At 40.8% G+C, this 23428-nt stretch overlaps 1 protein-coding gene and 1 pseudogene across 4 annotated transcripts in view; one reads left to right on the top strand and one right to left on the bottom strand.

Moving 5' to 3' along the window:
* Positions 1-23428, bottom strand: part of DYNC1I1 (dynein cytoplasmic 1 intermediate chain 1) — a 306473-nt gene that overhangs the window by 12231 nt on the left and 270814 nt on the right. For all 4 annotated transcript variants that reach the window (XM_025872919.2, XM_073898848.1, XM_073898846.1 and 1 more), the window contains 2 exons: positions 10068-10208; positions 5826-5951 (listed from right to left, as the gene is read on the bottom strand). In XM_025872919.2, coding sequence (XP_025728704.1) covers positions 5826-5951; positions 10068-10208 — 267 coding nt within the window. The remainder of the gene's footprint in view (positions 1-5825; positions 5952-10067; positions 10209-23428) is intronic.
* On the top strand, positions 14283-15301 carry LOC112824921 (L-lactate dehydrogenase B chain-like; annotated as a pseudogene).

Genomic DNA, 23428 nt, shown 5'->3' with positions numbered 1-23428 from the left:
ATCACAACTGAAAACAAAATCTTCCCTGGAAGAGGTTAATGGAAAAAGAAATAACAGGAGGTGGAAGATAAACTGCTTCTTTTCAAAACTGGAGCTGCAAACAGCATTCTAACTAATTCAGATAAGCAGCAAACATAGTTGTTAGGGGTATTTATGACAGCCCATCTGTGTGACAGCACTGAAGCATTAACAATAGCAACGGGCTTTCTATAAAACACATCTGCAAGACAGACAGGTAGATAGGCTGACTATCAATCATCAGGACGTGTGAATAATTCTATACTCACTGGCCCATGTGCTATTAAAATCAGCTCCATATATATATATATATATATATATATATATATGTATATATATGTATATACATATATACATATATATAGAAAAGCTTGCTATTCAGTAAAGAGGCCATGGTGGTGAGTAATTCTTATTTTTAATTCTTTACAATATGTGTGTTCACACATCATTTAAAAAGTCCAACAATGATTAACCGCTCTCTACGAGTGCATTCTGAAGCAGCATACACTCACCGTTTTCGGGTTATATTTGTGGTTAACTTATGACTGGTTATCTTATCCATGTTTCAGTTAATTGAACAGGATCGTACAGCTCCACAGCAAACAGACTGCATCCCACAGTGTGAAGAGAAAGATCCTCAAAACTTATTCAAGAGTTGGCTTCATCTTTAAATTTACATCTTAGAAAATTTCAATGGTTTGTGCAACCACTGTCTATTTTAATAACTTTTAAGATACACAAATAGAATAAAAATTATAGCCAAATAATAAAAGGCGTCTTCTCTGTCTTCCATTGAATTCACATAACTTCCACTTATGCTAATAGAAGTTAAGCACCTGCTTCGCAAAGAAAATAGACCCCTATCTGTGAAAATAAATGTGTACAGTATATTTTCCAGATACAATGCTGAAATCAAACAACCAAAAATGTGTGCTATATAAACAAAGCATCATGTGGCCTACCTGGAAACATTGCTGTTTTATATTTTACCTCATTAGTCACAGGCCCCAACATATGACTCATGCCTTTGCCATTTAAATGCAACAAAAAGGAAAAAAGGGGTTGGGGGTGGGGGATGGACACACTCAATCTGGTGATTTCAGTGAACTCCTACACAATCCTCTGTTTACCCCTTCAGAAGTTCAGAATAAATTGCATCAGTAAATCTGGATTCAGGCCACTGCTCTCTGCCATCATCTTAAAAGTCATGGTGGATAAATGTACATAATAGAGGAGGGCATGATCATGGGGGCACGGTGCTGGGACTCCCTGCAGCAGCTGCAGCCTCAGCTGGGACGGGAGATGAGGCAGACGACCGTTAACAACCTGTGACGCCAGAGTCCCTTTCTGTAGTGTTCTCCTGGTTGAGTGCCAGGTCTCACAGGAAGCATGTCTACCTGGACTTGAGTGGGGACCTCTCCACTGGCAGTCACAGAAGTCTCTTATCAGGGAATTCTCAATGATGGTGTGGCAACTGAGTGACAGAGAAAGGCTATCCCTCTCCACTCCAACTGTAGTAGGCATCACAGAGATCTTTCCCAAAACTCTATTATACCTTCGGTTAAACTTACGATATGATCAAAACAAGGGTATGGGGAGGTGAATGAGAAGAGCCAGTATGGTTTCAGCTCTATTTCTATGGGCCTCATGATGTTTATAATCTACAGCCATTGCTATTCCCATTCAACCTTTTTTTTTCTTTTTTTGCCATACTTCCTTCTTTTCCCCTCCCTCCCTTTCTCCTCCCTCCCTGCCTTCCTTTCTTTTAGAGAGGGAGGTGGGGAAGGGCAGAGGGAGAGGGAGAGAGAGAGAGAGAATCTTAAGCAGCCTCCATGCCCAGCGTGGAGCCAGATATGGGGCTCGATCTCATGACCCTGAGTTCATGACCTGAACTGAAATCAAGAGTCTGGTGCTTAACCAACGGAGCCACCTAGGCGCCCCACACTTGCAACATTTTTAGATAGTCTCAAGACATAGATAAGAAGATCCCACAGCATGTACTACATATGACCACATTTCTAAAGATTTCTCCTTTTTCCTAATGGTCTAGGGTCAAGGCCATCATTTCTCATTTCTGATTTGCATCATGAGTGGGATTAAGAGCAATACTCTTGTGGCGAGACTGGCTACTTCTCTCGCAAGTAGCAAAATGAAAATATGGGGTGCCTTGTTGAAAAAGTTCTTACCAGTTGCAAGACAGTGACAGCCAAGCAATAAAGGAAGCTCAGGGATCCTCTATGCCCCGGGTCTGTGAGATGGCGCAGCTGACACAACCATGAAGCCAGCCTCACTCCTGGAATAGGACCCTGGGGAGAGAGAACCTGCTGCCCCCTCCTCTCTCCTCAAATCAACCAGGGACAAATGAACGTGAGGTCTCTTCCCACAGACAGACACCCCTTCAGTGTACTGCGGTCTCAAAGAAAATGGATCAACAAAGTATACTCTAAAAACTACCATTTACTTTCTTGTACAGATTGTGTTATTAGGCTTATTTAAAACTGTTTCATCTTCTTTCCTAGAGGGTTCCATAAAGCAAGATTTTCCATCCAAAGGCCAGCATGACCCTGGTGAGGGGTTCAGTTTTAATTGGGACCAGAGGACCAATTCTGAATACAGATAATGGTAGCACAGTCTCCTGGCAATTTGATCCTCAAGGCCATCTTTTTTCTTTTATATTTTCTCCTTTTTAAATCACTTCCTGCTCAAACCCCTTCCCTCTCGTCAGCCATGCACCAGTCTTAGATTTGACCTCCAATTCTAAATGGGGCCAGCTTGCTGTGAAGGCACTGTGGCTGGCTTTCTGCAGTTCAGGTGATTCGCAAGGCTGAGGAGGCACTGTTTAGAGGGCGCCTTCTCCTCTAAGTACAGCTATGCTCTGTCAGTCCTAGGCTGGTGAACGAGACAGCAGTAATTACAATAATGGCGGCACCTGCCCACAAAGTGAGCTACCATCTCTCGGAAGTGGGCTTCAGCTAAGCTCCGCTTCCCTTTATGCACATGGAGACTCTACACAGAGTTCGCCTTGAGAGATTTAAAATAGGTTATATAGATGAGCAAAGAAGAAAGAGCCTCTCCCCTTTACCTTTCCCCAGAAATAAATACGAACTAAATTTGTAAATACCTTACAAAAGTACTTAGGGGAAAAAAACAAACCATAGTTAAGACAAAATTATCTTGTTAAGTCTGAGTTTTTCTGAGCTATAGATGCCTTTGTTTATGACGAAACCATACAGAAAGAATTGTTAAATGTACAAGCCTATCCTGATTTTTCGGCCATTCAGGAAAGGGCTAGAAGATTATATAATATTACCTACTCTCAATAAAATAGTATATCTTTTTTTGCCGGGTAGTGAATTTGTAGGGATAAACAACCCTACAAATCGTTTGGCCTATTATTGGCACAGAGATTTTTCTATAGCCTGTCGAGACTCCAGACAATAGACCAGACTGGCCTATAGCTACAGACATTTCTATAGTCTGTAATATCACTTAGAAAAGTAAGAGCAATGATACAAAAATGAAAACCAGGCTGACCTGCCACTACAATAGTAGAAATATGAGCATAACAACACTTCACAATTTAGGAATGATGATAGCAACCTAGAAAGAAGTTGTAGCAGCCGCATAGCAGCCAAAGCAACTTTTGCAAAATCATATATCCTAAAATATGAGTCATATTCAAGTAATTCTGCCCACAGGCTATAAAATCACTTTATTACAGAAAATTCTGCATATACATCATATCCTGTTTTCTCATATAACATATATATATGTATATATATACACATATATAGATTTGTTATCTGTATGTAACAGAGCCCAGAGTACTGCCTACATCCAGGGTGTTTTATATATATATATATATATTATTTATATATATATATATATAGTACCTGTGGTCAACATACAGGCTTTCAAAACGCCTTTCTTGAAATAAACCAGATTGTTAAACTATTCTACTTTTCATCCCTCTTGGACAAAACAGTTAATGCTGCATATGATCTTAAGAGAGTTAAGGGACATTATGTATAATAAGAAAGGGAGGTGGAGAAAAGAGTTTAAATTTCATCTATTTTTCTGCCATTTCATCTCTGAGCATGTCTCCACATCTATTTCTCTCCCACAATTACACTTGTTATAAACAAAAAAAAAAGAAAGAAAAAAAATAAACCTTTTTTTAAAAATTCCTCTTCGCTAGCTTTTTAATTTTTTAGTAAATGAACTTAATGAGGAGTATTTGTTTTTGTTGTTGCTTAGGTTTATCTTGATGGAGACAATGAAAAAGATGCATTGACTATAAAGAATAATCTTTGAAGAAAATATTGCTGTAAAACCATAGGCAATATTTTTGATTCAGAGGGTATTCTCTTTCCCAAAGACTCCAAACTACGTCAATAGTCACCAGACCATTTGCATCTTCACCACTGGGGATGAATATTAACCGAGTCTTTGTTGCTGTCGGGATGACTCAGCTTGTGGCATCAGGAGTAGTTAAGGGGGTGTCTAATGAACTAGATAACATGCAGGAAAACAGATTTTCCTGTATTTTTCTTAGGGTCGTACATCCCCAAATAGAAACCTCCCATCTATAAAGTCCTTCAGTTTCTCTTTCTGGCTGAATTAAGAGCAAGACCACCACCACCACCACCTAATTTGTTTCAACATAATCGACTCCACCATACTGCAATATATAATGTATCATCAAAGGTTCCGGTGTAGAACAAACCATCTGGGACGGCCAAATTTACAGAATGCGGACCAGGGAAACCATACAGAACCCTTCTCGGTACGATCAGCTAAGCCCCTCCACCAGGCAGGCACAGAGTACTGCCTACGTCCAGGGTGTTCTACATACAAATGTGGTATATTTCCTCCCTGGAATGCAAATTCTAGATTCATATTACACCAGAATAGCATTACACAACACTGTTGTTTTGTTTTGCTTGAAAGTTCAGTATTTCTTTGTCTTTAAGGAAAAAATTCTTTAACCTCATTGCAGATGAAGGTTTTTGTCAACACTTTCCGATTTAGTAAAAATAAACAGATGCATTTAAGTACAACTGATTGGTAATGTAATATTAAAGAGATTTATCTGAAATGAAAAATACAGATTTTTCCCGTTTGATATGTGCCATAATATTCAGGAATACTTCATTTATCATGTAATAAGATATACTGGAGTTATATATTCCATATAGTAACTTTAGATATCATGAAAATGGTACCAATTTCTGATTCTCTTCAGCCACTTTAGTATATGCACTGCCGAAGGGAGCATAACCTCAGCCTCTTTAACTGGCTACATTTTAACTGAAGAGTAATAGTATACATTTTAACTGAACATGATGAAAACCTGACTTTGTTTGTTTGTTCAACAAGTTCCCAATCCAATGCTGGCATAATGAATGTGACAAACTCATTTCATTCTCATAAAATTGGTAGGAAGTGCCATGCTTCCTCACAGGATAGCTGGGAATTCGACAGCACTCTGAAAGAGCCTGGATCATTAACTACAGTGTCCTGTGTGTGGAGACAGAAGACCAAATTAGGCCCTAAGGAGGTCTTACCAAACTCCCGCTGAAGTCAATGGCAATTTGAAAACGCACTCAAGCGGGCTCCTGTGGCCCACAGGTCTTGTTGATAATTTCACTAGGTCTTTAAACTAGACATACAAGTAAAAAAAAAAAAAAAAAGAAAGAAAAAAAAAAGAAAGAAAGAAAGAAAAGAAAAACCCAAAAAACAAACACACACACACACACACACACAACCAAAAACACCCAAACCCACAAACCAAAAAATACGGGTACCTCTCCAACGTCGTAGATCCAAATCCGGCCTTCTGAGTCTCCAACGGCAACTTCTTTGCCAGCTTGAGCCCAACGCACACGGTTTAGGGCAGAAGCCCCCTCAATGGCCACACTTGCTGTTGGAACCTGTCACAGGGGTTACAACAGCAACAGAGAATCTCTGAATATGAATTTAGATATACAAATTCACGATGATACGTTTAACTGGGTGAGTCACTGCTGCCTTCACGTGCATGAAGTAATATACATCCCTTGTGCAGGGGTAAAAGGATTCATTGTTCTTAAATCATATGCTCCACTGAATTAAGGGGTAGAGAGGAGACACTTTAACAAAAAAAGAAAAGCGGGAGAGTCTTTTTCCACAGTCAATGGGCAGTGAGTGACAAATATTTCTCCGGATTATGCAGGGTGTACATCCAACATACAAACACAACACCTAAATATGATACTTCTTGATCGGGTCATGATTTATGGATTGATGGAGAGAGAGATTTCAGGATTTACCAAGATTAAAGATACTATAAAAGGCAGGAAGGGGGGTTTATGGTGAAATAAAGGTCATATTAGTGTGTGTCTTCTGGGAAAAAATAGGTTTTGATCCCTCAAAACCTCATCGGGGAGGGGATGATTAGAAGAAGAAAAAAATGCAGGTGGCAAAACTTCCAAAAGCTCGAATTCTCCTCTTTCTTTTTTTTTTTTTTTTCTGTTTTCCCCCTTCCTGTCAGTAGCAGGGTGGGCGAAGCACTCTCTAACTTTGGAAATGCCCCCAAGGTGATGTCCTGAGGGACTGCAACACCTGTTTGTAGAAGAAGTCTCCTCCGGTCTCCTTCAGTCAACACTGCAATCTGCCAATGTGCGGAATCACTATCATACTTACTATTAAAATGACCCAGAGGTGCTGAAATGGAACCTGCAGAATTTGTTACAAGAACCCTCGTGTTGGGAAAAGATGTTTGTGGGTCTCCCCCTCCTCTATCCACAGTGGTGTAAACTCTGGTCTTTAGGTTTGGAGGTTTATAACTGATAGGAAGATCAGATCTCTGAGCCTTCTACAAGAATGCTGACTAGGAAATGACAAGAGGCCATTAAAAAAGGAAAGAGTAAATCTCGAAACAAAAAGAAAAAAAAAATACAGTGAGAAGCGGGTCCTAGAGACCATCTCATGCCACTGTTGAAGACCTGGATCTACTAGACAGGTCATTCAGGATGGGAACCCAACATGGATGTGCCTTAGCTCTCCCGGCATTCTGCGAGTCAAGGAACTGAAACCATCTGTTTATAGGAGATTATTGACCCAATACCTATCTTTAAAATAGCAATAAAAACTCCATCATATGTAAGAATCTATGTTTAAACTTAATCTTGAAATCAATAAAAATTCTTTCACCCGCTTAAATCACTGTATATCAGCTGTGAGCAGAAATGTAAAACAAAAGTCCCCAACTCATTTATCTTTTTTAAAAAAATATACAATTTCAACAATAAAGGTACCTGCTGTGCAGGCTGGAGCTTGAATTTTTAACCAAACCTTTCAAAGGCCAAAACAGTGTGAATTTAGATGGGCCATAATTCTGTCAATATGCTTTACTATTAGTGTGCTATTCAGAAAACAAATCAGAGATTCAGCTACACAGTTTCAGACTTAGTTTTTAACACCATAATTTGGGGAGATTGTGCAGGATCATACTTTACCTAACTCTGTTCGATATCAGATTTTATCAATGAATAATCCCAAAGACTGAATAAAAATTTTGACTCTTAGTATGAGTATGTTAAAAAGCTAATCACTCAAACTGATTTCTGATACATTTTAAATTATGCCTAATACATTTTAAAGAATCTTATTTATTGAGAATTAAGTATTATAGCAAACCGGGACAATTAATATTTTAACCATTTAAAAATACCTTTTCAAATATTATAAATGGTAAAAAAATGACTATCACAGCCTATAGTACGTGCTAGAAAATTATCAAATGCTGAAGCAAATGATAAAATATATTTTATTTGATCCATAATGACCTTTCAAAAGTTGACGAATCTTTAGTGAAAATAATCCATATATTGAGTCCAACTTCTGTACTTTGGTTTCACAGTTATTTTCACATTTTTTTAAGGCTCATTCTAATTGCAAAATAAGGATATATACAGTATGAATTACTACACAGTGTGGAGGTCAGTGATACTGAGGTAGGTGAATATGAACTATCTTTGCACAGGAGCAATTGGGATAACTTGGTCTAAAGATACAGTCATTTCAACAACAGCAACGAATCACACTGGGAATTCAGGTTCGTTCTCTTTCTTTTTTACACAAATCTAAATCCTAATCTGACAAGTGTTTGAAAAATCTTGTTCAACTTGATCGAAGGCAAAAATGATCTGAGAGTTTAAAAAAGGGTTCATTACTGGATTTGAATCAGATTCGATATATCTACTGTTATTCTGAAAGCAGAATCATGTATACCACAAAACTAAGCAGTTTGCATGCCCCGAAATGACTTAAAAAAAAATGTTTAGTTATAAAACTCTTAATGTGGTTGTGCCTTGATACCTAGAGAAAGAGAAGGGAAAAATTACATTTGGCAGTGTTGACACATTGATTTCATTTTACCTAAAGAGCAGACTAAAAACAAAACAAAAAACAGTTACATAGGAAGTATTAAGGAGCGTGTAGAACCCTCACCCCACTGCAACATAGTGGGTATCACCTAAACATCACTTCCACTAGATCTGATTTCTGATATGGGGGGAGGGGGGTTTCCTAAGCCAACATGGAAAACGTGTGTTTTTTGGTTGCTTTAAGTGAATGAGTTTATTCCAGCAGGTAGAGGCAATATGCTTTTAATCAACAGTGATGAAAGACTTTGGGAAACCATCACAACGTCGAATAATAATGCATCTTTCTATGAAAAGCAATAATGTTATGAACATTCCAACATCCAAATGATGGGCATCGCATGTATTCATGACTTTTGATCATTTTCAAAGATGCTTCATTATATAACTCTTGCCTTTGTCACATAGTTCTTGTAGCCAAAAGAAAACACAGACAAAATATTTTCAAAAGATAACCATTTGGCAGTGGCCAAAGGTGTATGTAATTTTGCGAGATACAACGGCTCAATAGTAACACCTGAGGGATATTTCCCTGTCTGCTCCCACAAAAAATATTAGGGGAGCCTCCTCCTCATATCCTCCAGCTGTAGGCTTCCTAATTAAAAAGGCTGAGCTGCTTCCTGCTCAAAACACTTCAAAAGCCCTTTCTGTTGCTCTCCACTTGACATGTAGTTTGCTGTACTTACTCCCTTACCTGTCCCTTCTTATTTATGGAGAGCTGCCCTGAATCAGAAGCCAGGAAGTGATGAAGAGACCATTTTATTTTAGTAAATTGAAGGACATTTAATATTCATGTTTAAAAAAAAAAAGACACCACAAAAAACCCCAAGTAGCTGAATTAGCACCTCAGTAATTTTAAGGGTGCGGGAAAGGGGGGAAATGCACATGGCATGATTTTTTTTAAAACATAAATATATATAGCATAATTTTTAAAACGAGTATCTCCTTACCGTTAATTCCCTTTTGAAAAAAAGTGGGCCACTTCTCACTTGGGAAGTACTCTAAATGTGACACGTTGAAATCCCACTTTTTTTTTTTTAAACACTAAGTTTAACGGACATGTTCAGAGTTACAAACTACTGTGAAAGTCTGCCTGTAAGTTCAATATTTTAGACAAGGATTATTAACCTTGTAAAAATCAAATGGAAGATCTAAACGTAAACAGTCAACAGAATTCTCTTATGGATTTAAAACAAAGTGTGCGAATAGCAAACACTGACAAATAACCCTTTTTAAAAACTCAATCTCAAGTCAGCGTCCACAAAAGCTGGACTTTTCCAAGTGCTTGCCAATAGTTATTTCAACACCGCTCTGAAATATGCCTGTGTGTCCTTTCCCATAGGGAAAGGAAGGAACACACATCATTTTGCTCTCTGCAAAGAAGGGTCGTCAATTAATTGTCCAGGATCTGCCACGGGTTGGGGATGAAGGGAGAGGAAATGATTGGGGGCCGGTGCATCTGTCAATTCCCTTCAGAGCAGTCGAGAGTGGGGGTCGGCCGCCCAGCTGCAATTGGAGGGTCAGTCCAAAAAAGGCCGTGCTGGAGAAAGAGGGGGAGACAGAGAGAGGCCGGCTGCGCCCTCCTCCCAGCCCTCCCGCCCGGGCGCCTGCGCCGCCGCTCACCTCGGTGTCATTGTTGAGGTTCCAGAGGTCCAGGCGCCCCATCCCGTCCACGCAGGCAAAGAGCGCGGGATGCACGGGGGACCACATGACATCGTACACATAGTCTGCATTGTCTTCAAAGGAGTAGAGCGGCTTGTTGTGCTGTAAAGCAGAGAGAGCGTGAAGACTCGGTGGCGCTGCCGCTGCCTCGGGCTGTCTAGAGAGCCTAATTAAAAACTTTGCACATTCACAAAGTGTCATAAAACTGCCCGAGATGAAAGTCCTCGAAAAGGTGAACCGCAGCTTTAATGTGACTAGAACTGTCCAGTGGCATAAATAAATACCGGGGGGCGGCTGGGGGAGGGCGGGCTGGGTGGGAAGGGGGGACCCTTAAGGGGCTGGGGCCCGGGACCTGCGGGGGAGGCGGTTTCAGACACAGGCGGACGAGGCATTCCATGCAGGTGGACGCGGCCGCCCCGGAGGTCGGAATCCTCGCTAGGGTACGCTCCGCGAGTCGCGCCGTGCCGGGACCCCACCGCCGTCCGCCCGCGGGGCTCACACCCGCCGGAATGCTCTGGAAGCCCAGGCAGGCCCGGGCCGCCCCGGACCTTTCGCACGGAAGGCAACGCCTGCCACCTCGTGGTCTTTGTCTGTAGCTGCAAGTCGGCTTCCAGGCCGACTCTGGGCCAGATTCCTACTTTTTTAGTGGTTCCTTCGCGGCGGAAGGGAGAACACATGCTTTGGAGGGATTTGTAGCTCTTCTGGGAGGTTAAAAATCTCGCGGTTCTAAGACCCTTAGTTTCTCTGCCTACTCAGGTGGACTGGTGTGGCTCCATGGAGAAATCCCTGAACCTTCACAGAAGGTGAACCACATTTTCTAGATCACCCAGTATTTCCAGCAGCCCTGAAATTGGTGTTTTGGGGGAATGCATTAGCACACCCCCATTGCATACAAATGCTTCCACTCCAGAGGGATACACTAAATTAAAATGGCACTCTTGATTTCCAGTGAATATTGTCACATCAAAATAGCACAGAAGTCAGACGCAAGTTTGAAAGTACACCAGAAATAAAATGTAATTGGACTTCATGAATTATTCATTCCATCTGGCTTGTCTTATTCTAATTTCTGCATAATGGCTTTACTAATCCCTGATCAATTAATGTAAAATGAAATTTAAATGATAATGAAAGCCCTAGAGATAAAAGAAATTAAGTATTCTTATATCCTTTGACAGAAATCTAAACAATGGGAGTTTTTTTCCACAATGTCTTCTTCATCCAGTCAGCTGTCTGTATTCTCTTCATGGGTTCGACTAAATGCCTGTGCAGGCCAGAGTAATAAGACCAAAAAATATAACACATAATATGAACAATCAAATCTTTTATGCACGGAATGTGCAAAGAATGTATCTGTAGGGAACAGCTCCAAATATTAGAGCAAACTCCCAAAGTGTACTGTTAGCAAAGGTAAAATGTACAGAATGCATGTGCTGAAATGGAAGTGAGAAAAATCAGCGAGAAGACAAAAACCTAGAGCAAAGGTTTGTGAAGGTAGTAACTATAAGTGATTTCTCTTTCCATGAATTCTATTGCTTTGGCATTGCTCAGAATTGAACACAATTACAATACTGGTAAAGCAACACAGATTTTAGATGGGCCACTGTGCACGAGGGGGGTAGGTAGCAGATGCGTGAGATGTGTTTTATTTGCAAAAAGTGTCTAATGGGTAATTTGAAAAAGGACATATGATATTGGGACCTCAAAAAAGAATTAAGTGGACATTAGCCTTATAGTTTTGTACTTTAATATTCTATAACTCTTTTATGCCAGAATGTTTATTATAAACCATGCTTGCAGTGTGATTTCAAGGCAAAATTATTTGCCAAATTGCTATTTACGGAGCTTCTTGCTTTCTCTAGTGCTTTGGACTAGGTGATTGTCCAGAGAATCTGAATATCCAGTGACACCTTAAAGTGGCATGATTGTATCATTATTCCTTACTGAGATACAGTAGCTGGTCCTTCACTGACCACTTCTGAATATTAAATTGTAACTCTGAGTAAAACACTATTCCCGCCCCAAATGCCTGATGTTATAGCTAGTCAGTCACTATTTGTTGAAGCACATGAGTAACACATTTTTCTTCAAGTCAAAGGGTGGAAAACACATGCTTAAAAAAGTCAATTCTTTCAGTATCCTCTTTCAATAACCCAGCTGATAGTATAACTGGGTATACGGAGGTCTAGATAGAGACACATCCAGACATACAGGAAACATATCATATCCACAGTCCTTGTTTTGATCAATTATAAAACCACCTGACCTTTAAACATTTACTAGAAAGCCGATACTATTTGATACATTAGTTCTCCCAAGAAATTATCCTGTTAATCTCTACTTTGTTTCTTTCCTCTTTTCTTTTAGTTGCTGTTTCTGTGAGAAACTTAGTCAAAACTGTCATATGTCCTGGAAACCACTTTTTAAGCATCTGGAAATAACAGCCATTGTTCATGTTACCAAAATCCAATTTTCTCATGTTTAGTAGGATTGTGTTGAAATGCTATTACTGTCTAGGTTTTCCTCCAACTTCCTCATCACCCTCGACCCTCAAGATTGAACCTCCCATTGTGAAAATCACAGGCACATTATTCTGGGTTACAGTACGTGTATGTTTAGGCGAAGGAAGAAGGGCTTAGGTTTTCAAAGGCTTTGTTTTAACCTTGATAAATTCACAGGTTGGGAAAGTCTTGGTCAGGACTGAGCCCACTGTCAGGATACCAAGCGGACTGACAGCAAGGAACCACTATTGCCAAGTATAACATTCTAAGCTCTAGGCATAGGCTAATTAATGCCCCTCTTCCATCCTTAAGCAGTGCTATTTTGAACAGTAATTGTACTTTTTTTTAGAGAAAGGAATTCTTCTTTCTTTTTTACTGGGGGCTCAAAGGGTAATCTGAAAGCCCCATTAAAAATTTGGTGATGGGGATGAAGGAGGAGGGCACTTGTGATGAGCACTGGGTGATGTATGGAGGTGCTGAATCCCTGAATTGTACACCTGAAACTTACATAGCACCATATGTGAACGAGCTGGAATTAAAATAGAAACTTCAAACTGTTGTGCACAGCTACCCACGTACTGCATGTGTGACAAGTGCCAATGAAACAAAGCCACGACACCCTGTGCTTTAGACAAGTTTCCGGGGCCGTGCCCCAAACCCCCAAATATCCAGATGCAGATCAGCTTGACTTTAATGCCCTCACTTTCAAACAGCACAGAGAAGCAGGCTACCAGTCACCTCCCAGCCAGACACGAAGGGCAGTGAAGGATAAATCGTTGGGTGTCTGCTGTGCATGACTCTATATACACATTGTCTAATTTAATCCGCATAAAATCTCGGTAAGGTAGATGGTATTTACAGAAAAGAAAATTATAGTTCAGGAAACTTAGGTAGCTTTCTCAAGGCCACGGAGGTTGTAAGTGGTGGAGTTGGATTTGGTTCTCTGGTTTTCCTAGCTGTTAAGCACATCCTCTGTTTGCTGGGACCACGTGGTCCTCTATGAACCACAGCAATGGTCTTCGGTCTTCATAGCACAAACAATAGCCCTGGTACCTGTTGTTTCAGTCCATTCAACTGATATTTACGAAGCACACACTGTGTAACTTGTGGGAAGGGTTAAAAAATATCATGGAATGTTTATCTCATTTCCTGAATTGATCATTAATAATCCTGAAGATGTTACCCATACAATTCCAGGCACCCTTAGCCCCTTATGACAGTAACAGAAATCTTTTTTTCCAAAAAAACCTAGGAATAGGATGGGAATGGCCCTTTAGCCAGCAGGGATTAACAGCAGGCCATGCACTAGAGAGTGTCATAAGATGAGGCTAGGAAGCAGAGATCTGCGTTCCAGTTCACCAGATGTCTACACCGCTTTGAGTGAGGGGCTGCAGTGACGTGATCTGAAAGAGGAGAACACGGGATGCATGGCCAGAAAAGGCAATAGGAGAAAGTGGACACAGACTGTAGACGTTGGTAAACTCAACCTAACATCATGGACCTCAGCTTTTTCATCTGTAAGATGGAAGGCGGGAGCAACTGACCTTAAGAGCTCCCATCGGCTTTCTTGGACTCTGTTCTACAGTAAGGATCGAATGGAATAAAGCTTGTGAAAGTTTTTCTACAAAGAGTTATTCAAAGATAAGGGTTATAATTAAAGCCATCTTCCTTCTCTCTGGGCACAATGGCAACTCTTAAGGAAAAACGGATTGCACCAGTTGCAGAAGAAGAGGCAACCATCCCAAACAATAAGATCACTGTAGTGGGTGTTGGACAAGTTGGTATGGCGTGTGCCATCAGCATTCTGGGAAAGTCTCTGGCTGATGCACTTGCCCTTGTGGATGTTTTAGAAGATAAACTCAAAGGAGAAGTGATGGATCTGCAACATGGGAGCTTATTTCTTCAGACACCTAAAATTGTAGCAGATAAAGATTACTCTGTGACTGCCAATTCTAAGATTGTGGTGGTGACTGCAGGAGTCCGCCAGCAGGAAGGAGAGAGCCGGCTCAATCTGGTGCAGAGGAATGTTAATGTCTTCAAATTCATTATTCCGCAGATAGTCAAGTACAGTCCTGATTGTATCATAATTGTGGTTTCCAACCCAGTGGATATTCTCACATATGTTACCTGGAAACTAAGTGGACTACCCAAACACCGTGTAATTGGAAGTGGGTGTAATCTGGATTCTGCTAGATTTCGCTCTCATGGCTGAAAAACTTGGCATTCATCCCAGCAGCTGCCATGGATGGATTTTGGGGAGAACATGGTGATTCAAGTGTGGCTGTGTGGAGTGGAGTGAATATGGTAGGCGTTTCTCTTCAGGAACTGAATCCAGAAATGGGAACAGACAATGACAGTGAAAATTGGAAGGAAGTGCATAAGATGGTTGTGGAAAGTGCCTACGAAGTCATCAAGCTAAAAGGATATACCAACTGGGCTATTGGATTAAGTGTGGCTGATCTCATTGAATCCATGTTGAAAAATCTATCCAGGATTCATCCAGTGTCAACAAGGGTGTGAAGGGTATGTATGGCATTGAGAACGAAGTCTTCCTGAGCCTTCCATGTATCCTGAACGCTCGAGGCTTAACCAGTGTGATCAACCAGAAGCTGAAGGATGAGGAGGTTGCCCAGCTCAAGAAAAGTGCAGATACCTTGTGGGACATCCAGAAAGACCTAAAATATCTGTGACTTCTGGCTTCTAGGCTGTAGAAATTTAAAACTATGATGTGATTAACTGTGAGCCTTTAGTTTTTCATCCATACACATGGATCACAGTTTGCTTTTATCTTCCTAAATATGTGAATCTGGGCTCACAAAATCAAAGCCCATGCTTGGTTTAATGCTTGCAATATGAGCCCTTGAACAAATAAAATTAACTATTGCAGTGTGAAAAAAAAAAAGCCATCTTCCTTGAGGTTCTGTGAAATTCCTATCAGTGACTTTAATAAAACATTTTTTTCTTTCATAAAAATATACATCTAAAAATGTACCAGGGTGTTTTTGGTGAGAATCTGGAAATCATGAAAGTAATGATAGATGTCTTATTTGACCAACTAAAGGAGGAATAAAGAATATTAAATTTACATGAGAGAATCAGGTAGTGAACTCTGTTCCAAAGTGAAACTGTACAACATCCATCAACGTTTTACAATAAAGACTTGATTTGAGCTTTGATTTTATAAGTATACTTCTGACAATGACTAATGCATATTTTTTCCAATCAGTTAACTATAAAAGGATTTCATGAAAGATGAAATTCTATTTCTGTTGTCAGATCTATACCAAAGTCATATTTAGAGAACATAATGTTTGTTTTATTTTTCTCTATGTTATTTATTTTCCTCTCATCAGAATCTTTAGGCAGCCCCAGTAGGGTTTAGAATTTTGAAGGTTGGTGAATAGGAAGATTTGTGTTAAAATGCCTCCTAACACCTCCAAACGCTGTGGTTCTTGAGGTTGTATTTGCCTCTAAATGATTAGCTTTCAAAGCGGATTTAGTAGAAATGTTTACCCAAACCATGAAAATTCCTTTTGGAGTGGAGGGGAAGGGGGGTGGGGGTAATACACGGGTAGGTGGGGAAGGGGCCAGAAAACTAACAGTAGAATTTCTATATTTTATTCTGACATAAAAACAAATGGGATCTTACCTTGAAACTATATCCTGTTGGGAAAAAAACAGTGACCAAAATACTAAACAATGAGTAATAAGAAAATGTCCTTCAAAAATTGTCATGTGGGTTCCTGTGAATTAAAATAAATAGCCAGCCAGTTCTTCCAGGAAACATTACAATGTGAGACCACAATATCACTTTAAAAAAAACCACCAAAGGACCCCAAAACTTCAGGCTCACACAAAAATGGATGCCTCTACCATAAAAAGAAAGTGCTTAAACAAACAAACAAACCAAAACTCACAAACCAAACCAAAAAAACCCAACTCTCTTGGCCAAAAAGAGGCGTTGTGAATTTGGTACTATCATTAGAAAACATTATTTGCAACTTAATTTGGGATCCTTCTAAAGCACAAAGTATCCTGTATTTCATCTTCCTTTCTATGGCTCATATTAAAACAATACAGAGCAGACCTAAGTGATATCTTCGCCTGTTTCTATCACGATCAGAAATTTGAAATCAGACCTAAGTACTTTGGGTGAGCTATTCTTAACAGCACATGGATAGGGCGTCGGCTTGTTTTCTGTAGGCATTAACCAAAACTATATAAGGACCTTCATTTGAATTAGTAAATTTAAAATAATTACAAAGAAGTTTCTAGGAATCCAGGAATGTAGCATTTGCCTCTCTATAAATGTAGAAGTTTGGCTAAATAAGTACTGAAGCCACATAAAAGGTGTTCTTTGTTGCACTACCTTCCTCTTCTGCTTATTTGCATGGAAGAATCCTCCTAATCCAGGAGGCGCCACCAATAAAGAGGATAATTATCCATATAAAAGAATGTATACATATTCACAGGTTTTGACTAGTATTTGAGTGTTTAAAGCCATGATAAAAACTACCAGCTTTGCCTAATTCATGAAAGGAATATTTCCCATTGGCATGATTTTTATGAATATCAGCTCCACCTAATGGTTCTTCTTTAAAATGGGCATTTTAGTAGCACAGATCTGTACAGAATCCGGGTGAAAACACTAAACAAACTGGGAGGCTCTCTTAACTTGCTCTCTGCATCCATCTTAGCTGCTCTGGCTCTTTTGGTATGTTCTGCCTTCTTGCCTGAGGTGCGGCAGGCAGAGCGGGTCACTCTATCACCAAAACCAGGAGTGGCCCAGTTGGTTCCTTAGTACAACTGAGGTGGCTTGGTCTCTGGACTGGTACTCTCTCTCTGGACTGACATTTTCTCTCTGAAGGGCCATGCAGCTGTAGGAGGCAAACAGGTCCAAAGAACCCCTTCGGTTGCTGCCGCGCCAATTCTATTTCTACTCTGGCTGAGTGGTTTCACGTCCAACATGATAGCAGTTAGAGAAAGAAGCATTCGGCAAATGTAGATAAAAGTCAGGTTGCTCAGACACTGTATTCGAGGTAGGAGGGAAGGGAGTTGGTATTAAGGATGAGGGGGTGTAGGAGGGATGATAATGGGTTGGACCTAGAAGCAGCTAGAAGTGTGACTATGAAAAGTCTCGAAGACTTGGAAAGTTAGAAGAATGAGCAAATAAAGTGGTATCTGCAGGCAAGGTTGTGTCTATTCATTTATTTATTACCTATGTAATGTCAAGCTGTTTAGCTGCATTTTACTAGAGGTTAGATTAAGTGGCAGAACGTTTCCACGCTGATCCTGAAGCTGTCAACCTCCACTCTGGCATCTGGCTTACAAATTGTCTTACCAGTATAAATAAATTGATATATATCTCTATTGTGTAATTTTTTTTAAAGATTTATTTATTTTTATTTTGGGAGAGTGAGAATGAGAGAGAGAGAGAGAGTACATGAGAGGGGGGAGGGTTAGAGGGAGAAGCAGGCTCCTTGCTGAGCAGGGAGCCCGATGCGGGACTCGATCCCGAGACTCCAGGATCATGATCTGAGCCGAAGGCAGTTGCTTAACCAACTGAGCCACCCAGGCGCCCTCTATTGTGTAATTCTTAAAGAAAGATTTAAAATATCGAAAATTATAAACCTAGATCCATGCATTTTACCTTGATTCGTACTTATTTCTCAAGTGCCAGGTAAACATTTGCTGGTCCCCAGAGCTAATCTGACATTAGTGGTCTCACTACACTTAGTAAATATGACATTTTGACAAATTTCATTTTTGTTCAAGAAGTCATATACCCAAATATCCAGATTTGTGGGTATAAAATCTAATGGTAAAATGATTTAAAAATTTTTTAAAGATTTCATTTATTTATTTGAGAGGGGGGAAGAGAGAGAGAGAGAGAAAACGATTGGGGGGGGGGAAGGGCAAAGGCCGAGGAAGCAGCAGACACCCCGCTGAGCAGAGAGCTCGATGCAGGACTTGAGTCCAGGACCCTGAGATCATGACCTAAACCAAAGGCAGACATTTAAGTGACTGAGCCACCCAGGCGCCCCAAAATTATTTAAATTTTTGTTTCTACCTCTTGCATCAAGGGTACATTTTCAAAGGGTCAAGGCAAGTTTTTTGCGGGTTTGCACTCCTGTGTCTCCTGGTGTTAAACATAATACATCATTTATATTATATCTAATACTAGTATAGCCGATCCTTTTATTTATTTCAATCATGGAAAAAACCAGAAAGGAGAATCCTACATAGCAGAAGTTCAAAATATCCTGTTTCTATATAGAACACATTATGTTTCCTATTTTGCAACAGACTTGCTTACCTTATTCTGTTATACCTAAGCCAAATTGAAATTAATCTTTTCAAAAAGCAAACAGCAGCTAAACGTGAGGCAAAGAGACTCAGGACACTGTACATGACTGTGGGAAAATAACCTATATTAATTAGGAGCCCTGGGCAAACTGCAAGGTTAAGAGATCACATGAAGCTGGCCAAGATGGACCCACACTGGTGTGGTCCAAAAACCATTACTTTGTGTGGTAAAAAGGAATTTTGATTTATCTTCCAACATCAGACATACACTGTAGGTTAAATCAGGAGGAGGGGGTAAAGACATCTTTGAATCTCATAATTATAAAGACACTGTGTCTGTTATTTGTTACCCTCATTCTCTCTTTAATATTATTGCTTAGAAGGAAAAAGTGGTGAAGGCAACTCGTGAAAAGGAAAAGCAAACGTTTCCACTCTGGTTGAAAGAGCCAAAGAAAAGATCCATAGCCCTTACTTCTTGCACAATGGGAAAGCCCAGTCAGTTGGGTGAAGGAGTCTCAAAAGTGTCTGTACTTACATGGATTATTCACATATAAATAACAGGTCCAGGTATGTGTTGGTGGGTGAATGTGGGGGAGGGGGGTGTGGGCAGGGGTAGAAGGGCAGGAAGTATGAACACAGGCTACATCTGGCTATGTGAGTTGATGATCACATTCTTGTGGTTTCTTTCAAAGTTGAAGTATTCTCCCTGGGTGAGCTTAAAAAAGGAACCCCTCTTCCCCCTCACCCCCCCAAACCCCCACAAAAAAAATTTTTGATGACTGGCACACATAGTTTTATTGAAAGCCAATCTTAATGTTTGCTATCTTGTGTTCGGAAGGGAGGGCTTGAAGGGAGTGAAAATGAGGATGAGGGGAGAAAAAAGTAAGGCAGACACCACCTGAACGGTGTGTTTAGCAGAAAGGCAGCCGGTGGGGCTTTGGGGTTGTGGGGGGAAAAAAAAATGCACTCTGTCATCCGGTGTTACTGGCAGTGAAATATTGATTTCGTTAATCTTCTTTCCCATTTGAAGTGTTATGCTTAGATACTGTCATAACAAAAACTTTAACTAGTGATTTTTATTGTATTCTTCTTCTGATATTTTAAACATTGGCCAGAATGCTAGAGGAAGTAAATATGCTCAAGGCCCTTTGTTAGAATTATGTAATTTTTAATCTAACCCATTTTAACAAAGTAGGTTATTTCGCTTAGGACATCCAAAAGTAATAACCCATCAACAGTGCTTTCAGCTTTGGGCCATCAACAGAAGAAATATAAGCTCTCACTGTTGTCAAGGACTCACAATCCAGGTCGGACCATGAATATTGTGCAATAAAAGGAGGAGGATACGGTCTACCTGGAGCTCTGTTTTCTCATTTTGTCCCAGAAGGATCTACGGTGTCTTACAAACTAAATGTCTGCAAAATTCAGAATGAACACACAGCAGAGGCAGGTGAGAGAGACGTTTCCAAGGATTCTGAGATAAGCTGATTATTACAGTCGGGCCACGCAACAGCCCTAAATTTCCTGACACCTAAGACAAAACATGTCGTATCGCAAGAAGGTATGTAAATTTCACCGTCTGAAGCAAGAAAGATTACACATTGCTCCTCAAAGACACATTTTTTGGGAAAAACTCAAGGAGGAACTTACCATGTCTGTGAATCCCTGGAAGAGAGACTGGCTTTCTGTCTTGTTTATACCAAAGAAAGAGAACAAGTATGTAGCCAGGTGCGAAATTCTGTGGTACAGCCGTTTGGTGCCAGAGGAATTCGGAGATTCGGGGGGGGAGTGGGTGTTGGTGGGTACCGTGGTCTGATGTGGTCAAGGAAGGTATTACCTCGGACAGGTGATGGAACCCGCCTTGAAAGATGCCTAGACTTTCACAGATGGGAAGGAAGCCCGTCAAGGAGGGGAAAGCAAAACATGCAAAGACCTGGCTGTGAAAATCAGCATGGAATTCCCAGATGGATGGGAAGCTGAAAAGTGGGGACAGGCTGGTGGACCCTGAGAGTCTGTCCTGAGGAATAACAGGAAAGAATTCTGGTTTGTTTAGGGCGGGGGTTGGGGCCATGTTATGCATGGTCTTAAGTATAGGGTTCAGACTTTTTGATGCAATGAGCTACTAACATCTTAAACAGGGATTGACAAATGTGCAGAGCATTGTATTTTGCGCTGAACGGATGCAGAGGTGCCTACGTTCATGTATTTTCAGCTCTTCCAGTGCGGACAGCTGAATGATGAAGAGCATTAACTGAGTAGGGAGAAGAAGAAACAGAGTAGGGGTGTAAGATCTAGTTTGTATTTTATTTTATTTTTTCTAGTTTGTCCTTTAAACGTGGTGCATTTGAGTCTCTGGAGAAGATACTCAGGTTAACCTGGCTGTGGCAATGTAGGTCTGGGACTGAAAGGGAGGGCAGGCTTGAAGTCCATGGCCAGGAAGCATTCATGAGAGATGCTGAGGGAGAGGAGAGAGTGGAGAGGAAGGAGAAAAAGAAGACTGTGACAGAAATTTTGAAAAACTGGGCCAAGGAAGTGAAAGGGAAAGAACTAGCGGAGAGCTCTAAGGCAAACCAAGAGACCTAACGGGCTGGAGAGGGTCACATGGATTAGAGGTGGAGAGTACGATGTAAGATGAGTGCTAGAAAGAAACCACTGCATTTAGCAAGTAGGGGCTTACTGATGGCCTCAGAGAGATCTGCGTCAAAAGACCAATCAGCTTTGTTGAGGAGGGGCTTGGGATCTGGGGCAGTGGTCGGTGTGGATGCACCCTGGCTCTTCAAGTGGTTTGGCAAGCTAAACCAAATTTTAGGACATGTTTGTGATATTTTAAGCTAACCCATCCTTCGAATCATGAACCACCGATTTCTAAGAGGATCCTAACATCACTGGTGTTTGTGTTCAGGGCTGCCTTCTTTTTTTTCCCTCAAGGTCAACCCACTTGCCACTAGATGTATCATCCTGCACATTTTGGACCATTTCTTATGTGGATTTATATCTTGAGCACCTGGCACCAAGCCTGGCAAATAGGAAGACGACAAGATGCATTGAAAGTGGGTGATGAAGCAGGAAGCATCTAGGTGCAGTCCCAGTTCTGCCTGACACTTAAGAGCAGAGCCTTGAACTTTCTTCTGGTTCTTTGGACTTGTAATTCTTTCTTAGTCTCTTCAGGGCTGAACCTCTGCCTTCCCTGATTTTTGATTCAGCCTCCTCCTTGGGCTAGCTCCTGGTTCTTCTAGCATGCTATTTTGGTTTAGAACATTTCCCCTCACTCTGGTACCTTGAAACCTCATCTCTGATGAAAGTTATGGTGACTGCCCAGTCATGGCAGAGATTTCAGCATGTTTGTACACCAGGGGCAAGGAACCAGGAGCAGGGCACTGTTTTGAAGAGGAAAAATGATATGAAACATAGTAATAAAACATAGGCTACTAGTGACTTGGACAGTAGGAAATCCAGCCAGGAATTTCCTGTGTATTATAGGAAAGAAGTGTTGGGAATTAAATGTCTGATGAATGATGAATTTTATCTCCTTAAAAACAAACAAAACTTATCCTTGGATTGAAAGCATCAGTATGTACCTGAGAGGCTTTGCAACATATACATTTCAGTTGGTGTGTGTGTGTGTGTGTGTGAGAGAAAGAGTGACAGGCGCGCGCGCGCGCACACACACACACACACACACACACACACACACTTTTCCATGGAACTTTCTTATTCTTATATATTTATTTGTCTGGAGAAGAACAGTGATGCCCGGAAACAGGAGAATGGTGCACTGACTATGAAAAAGCCTGAATCCAAATAGCACCACACAACTTGATATCCTGCACCGATTAGTAAATATATTCTGTTCATGGTGACAATGGTGAAATAGGTCTTTGGATTCAGCATAAACAAAGTCACTTCTTACATTAACCACATTGCACCAACTGTTCTTGCTACTTTCCCTCAATATCTGCTGCCCCTGGGAGTTAACCTTGGGTGGACTGGAGCTCTTTGGGCACTAGGAATGAGGGGTGTGTGTGTGTGTGTGTGTGTGTGTGTGTGTGTGTGTGTGAGTGTGTGTATGAAAGAACCTCATGGGACCTTCATTATTGTTAACTTTTTTGGTCCATAACCAAGGGTCAACTGTGACAATGAAATATCCTTAGCTCTTGTTATGGGCCGCATTGTGTCAGCACCAAAATTCATACGTTGAAGTTCTAACACCCCAGTACCTCAGAATGTGACTGTATTTGGTGAGAGGGTCTTTAAAGAGGTAATTAAGGTTAAATGAGGTCATATGGTGGGTCCTAATCCAATATAACTGGTGTCCTTATAAGATGAAGAGATTAGGACACAGACATGTACGGAGGAAGACCATGTGAAGACACAGGAAAGACCCCCATCTACAAACCAAGGAGAGAGGCCTCAGAAGAAATCAACTCTGTCAATACCTTGATCTTGGACTTCTAACCTCCAGAACTCTGAGGAAATAAATTGCTGTTGCTTTAGCCACCCCGCCTATGGTACTTC

This window comes from Callorhinus ursinus, unplaced genomic scaffold (genome assembly GCF_003265705.2).
Source record: "Callorhinus ursinus isolate GAN/ISIS: 27379988/994484 unplaced genomic scaffold, GSC_fseal_2.0 scaffold12, whole genome shotgun sequence".
In the NCBI taxonomy this organism is placed as follows: domain Eukaryota; kingdom Metazoa; phylum Chordata; class Mammalia; order Carnivora; family Otariidae; genus Callorhinus; species Callorhinus ursinus.
The sequence above is the reverse complement of the archived record's forward strand: the minus strand, read 5'-3'. Positions and strand labels throughout refer to the sequence as shown.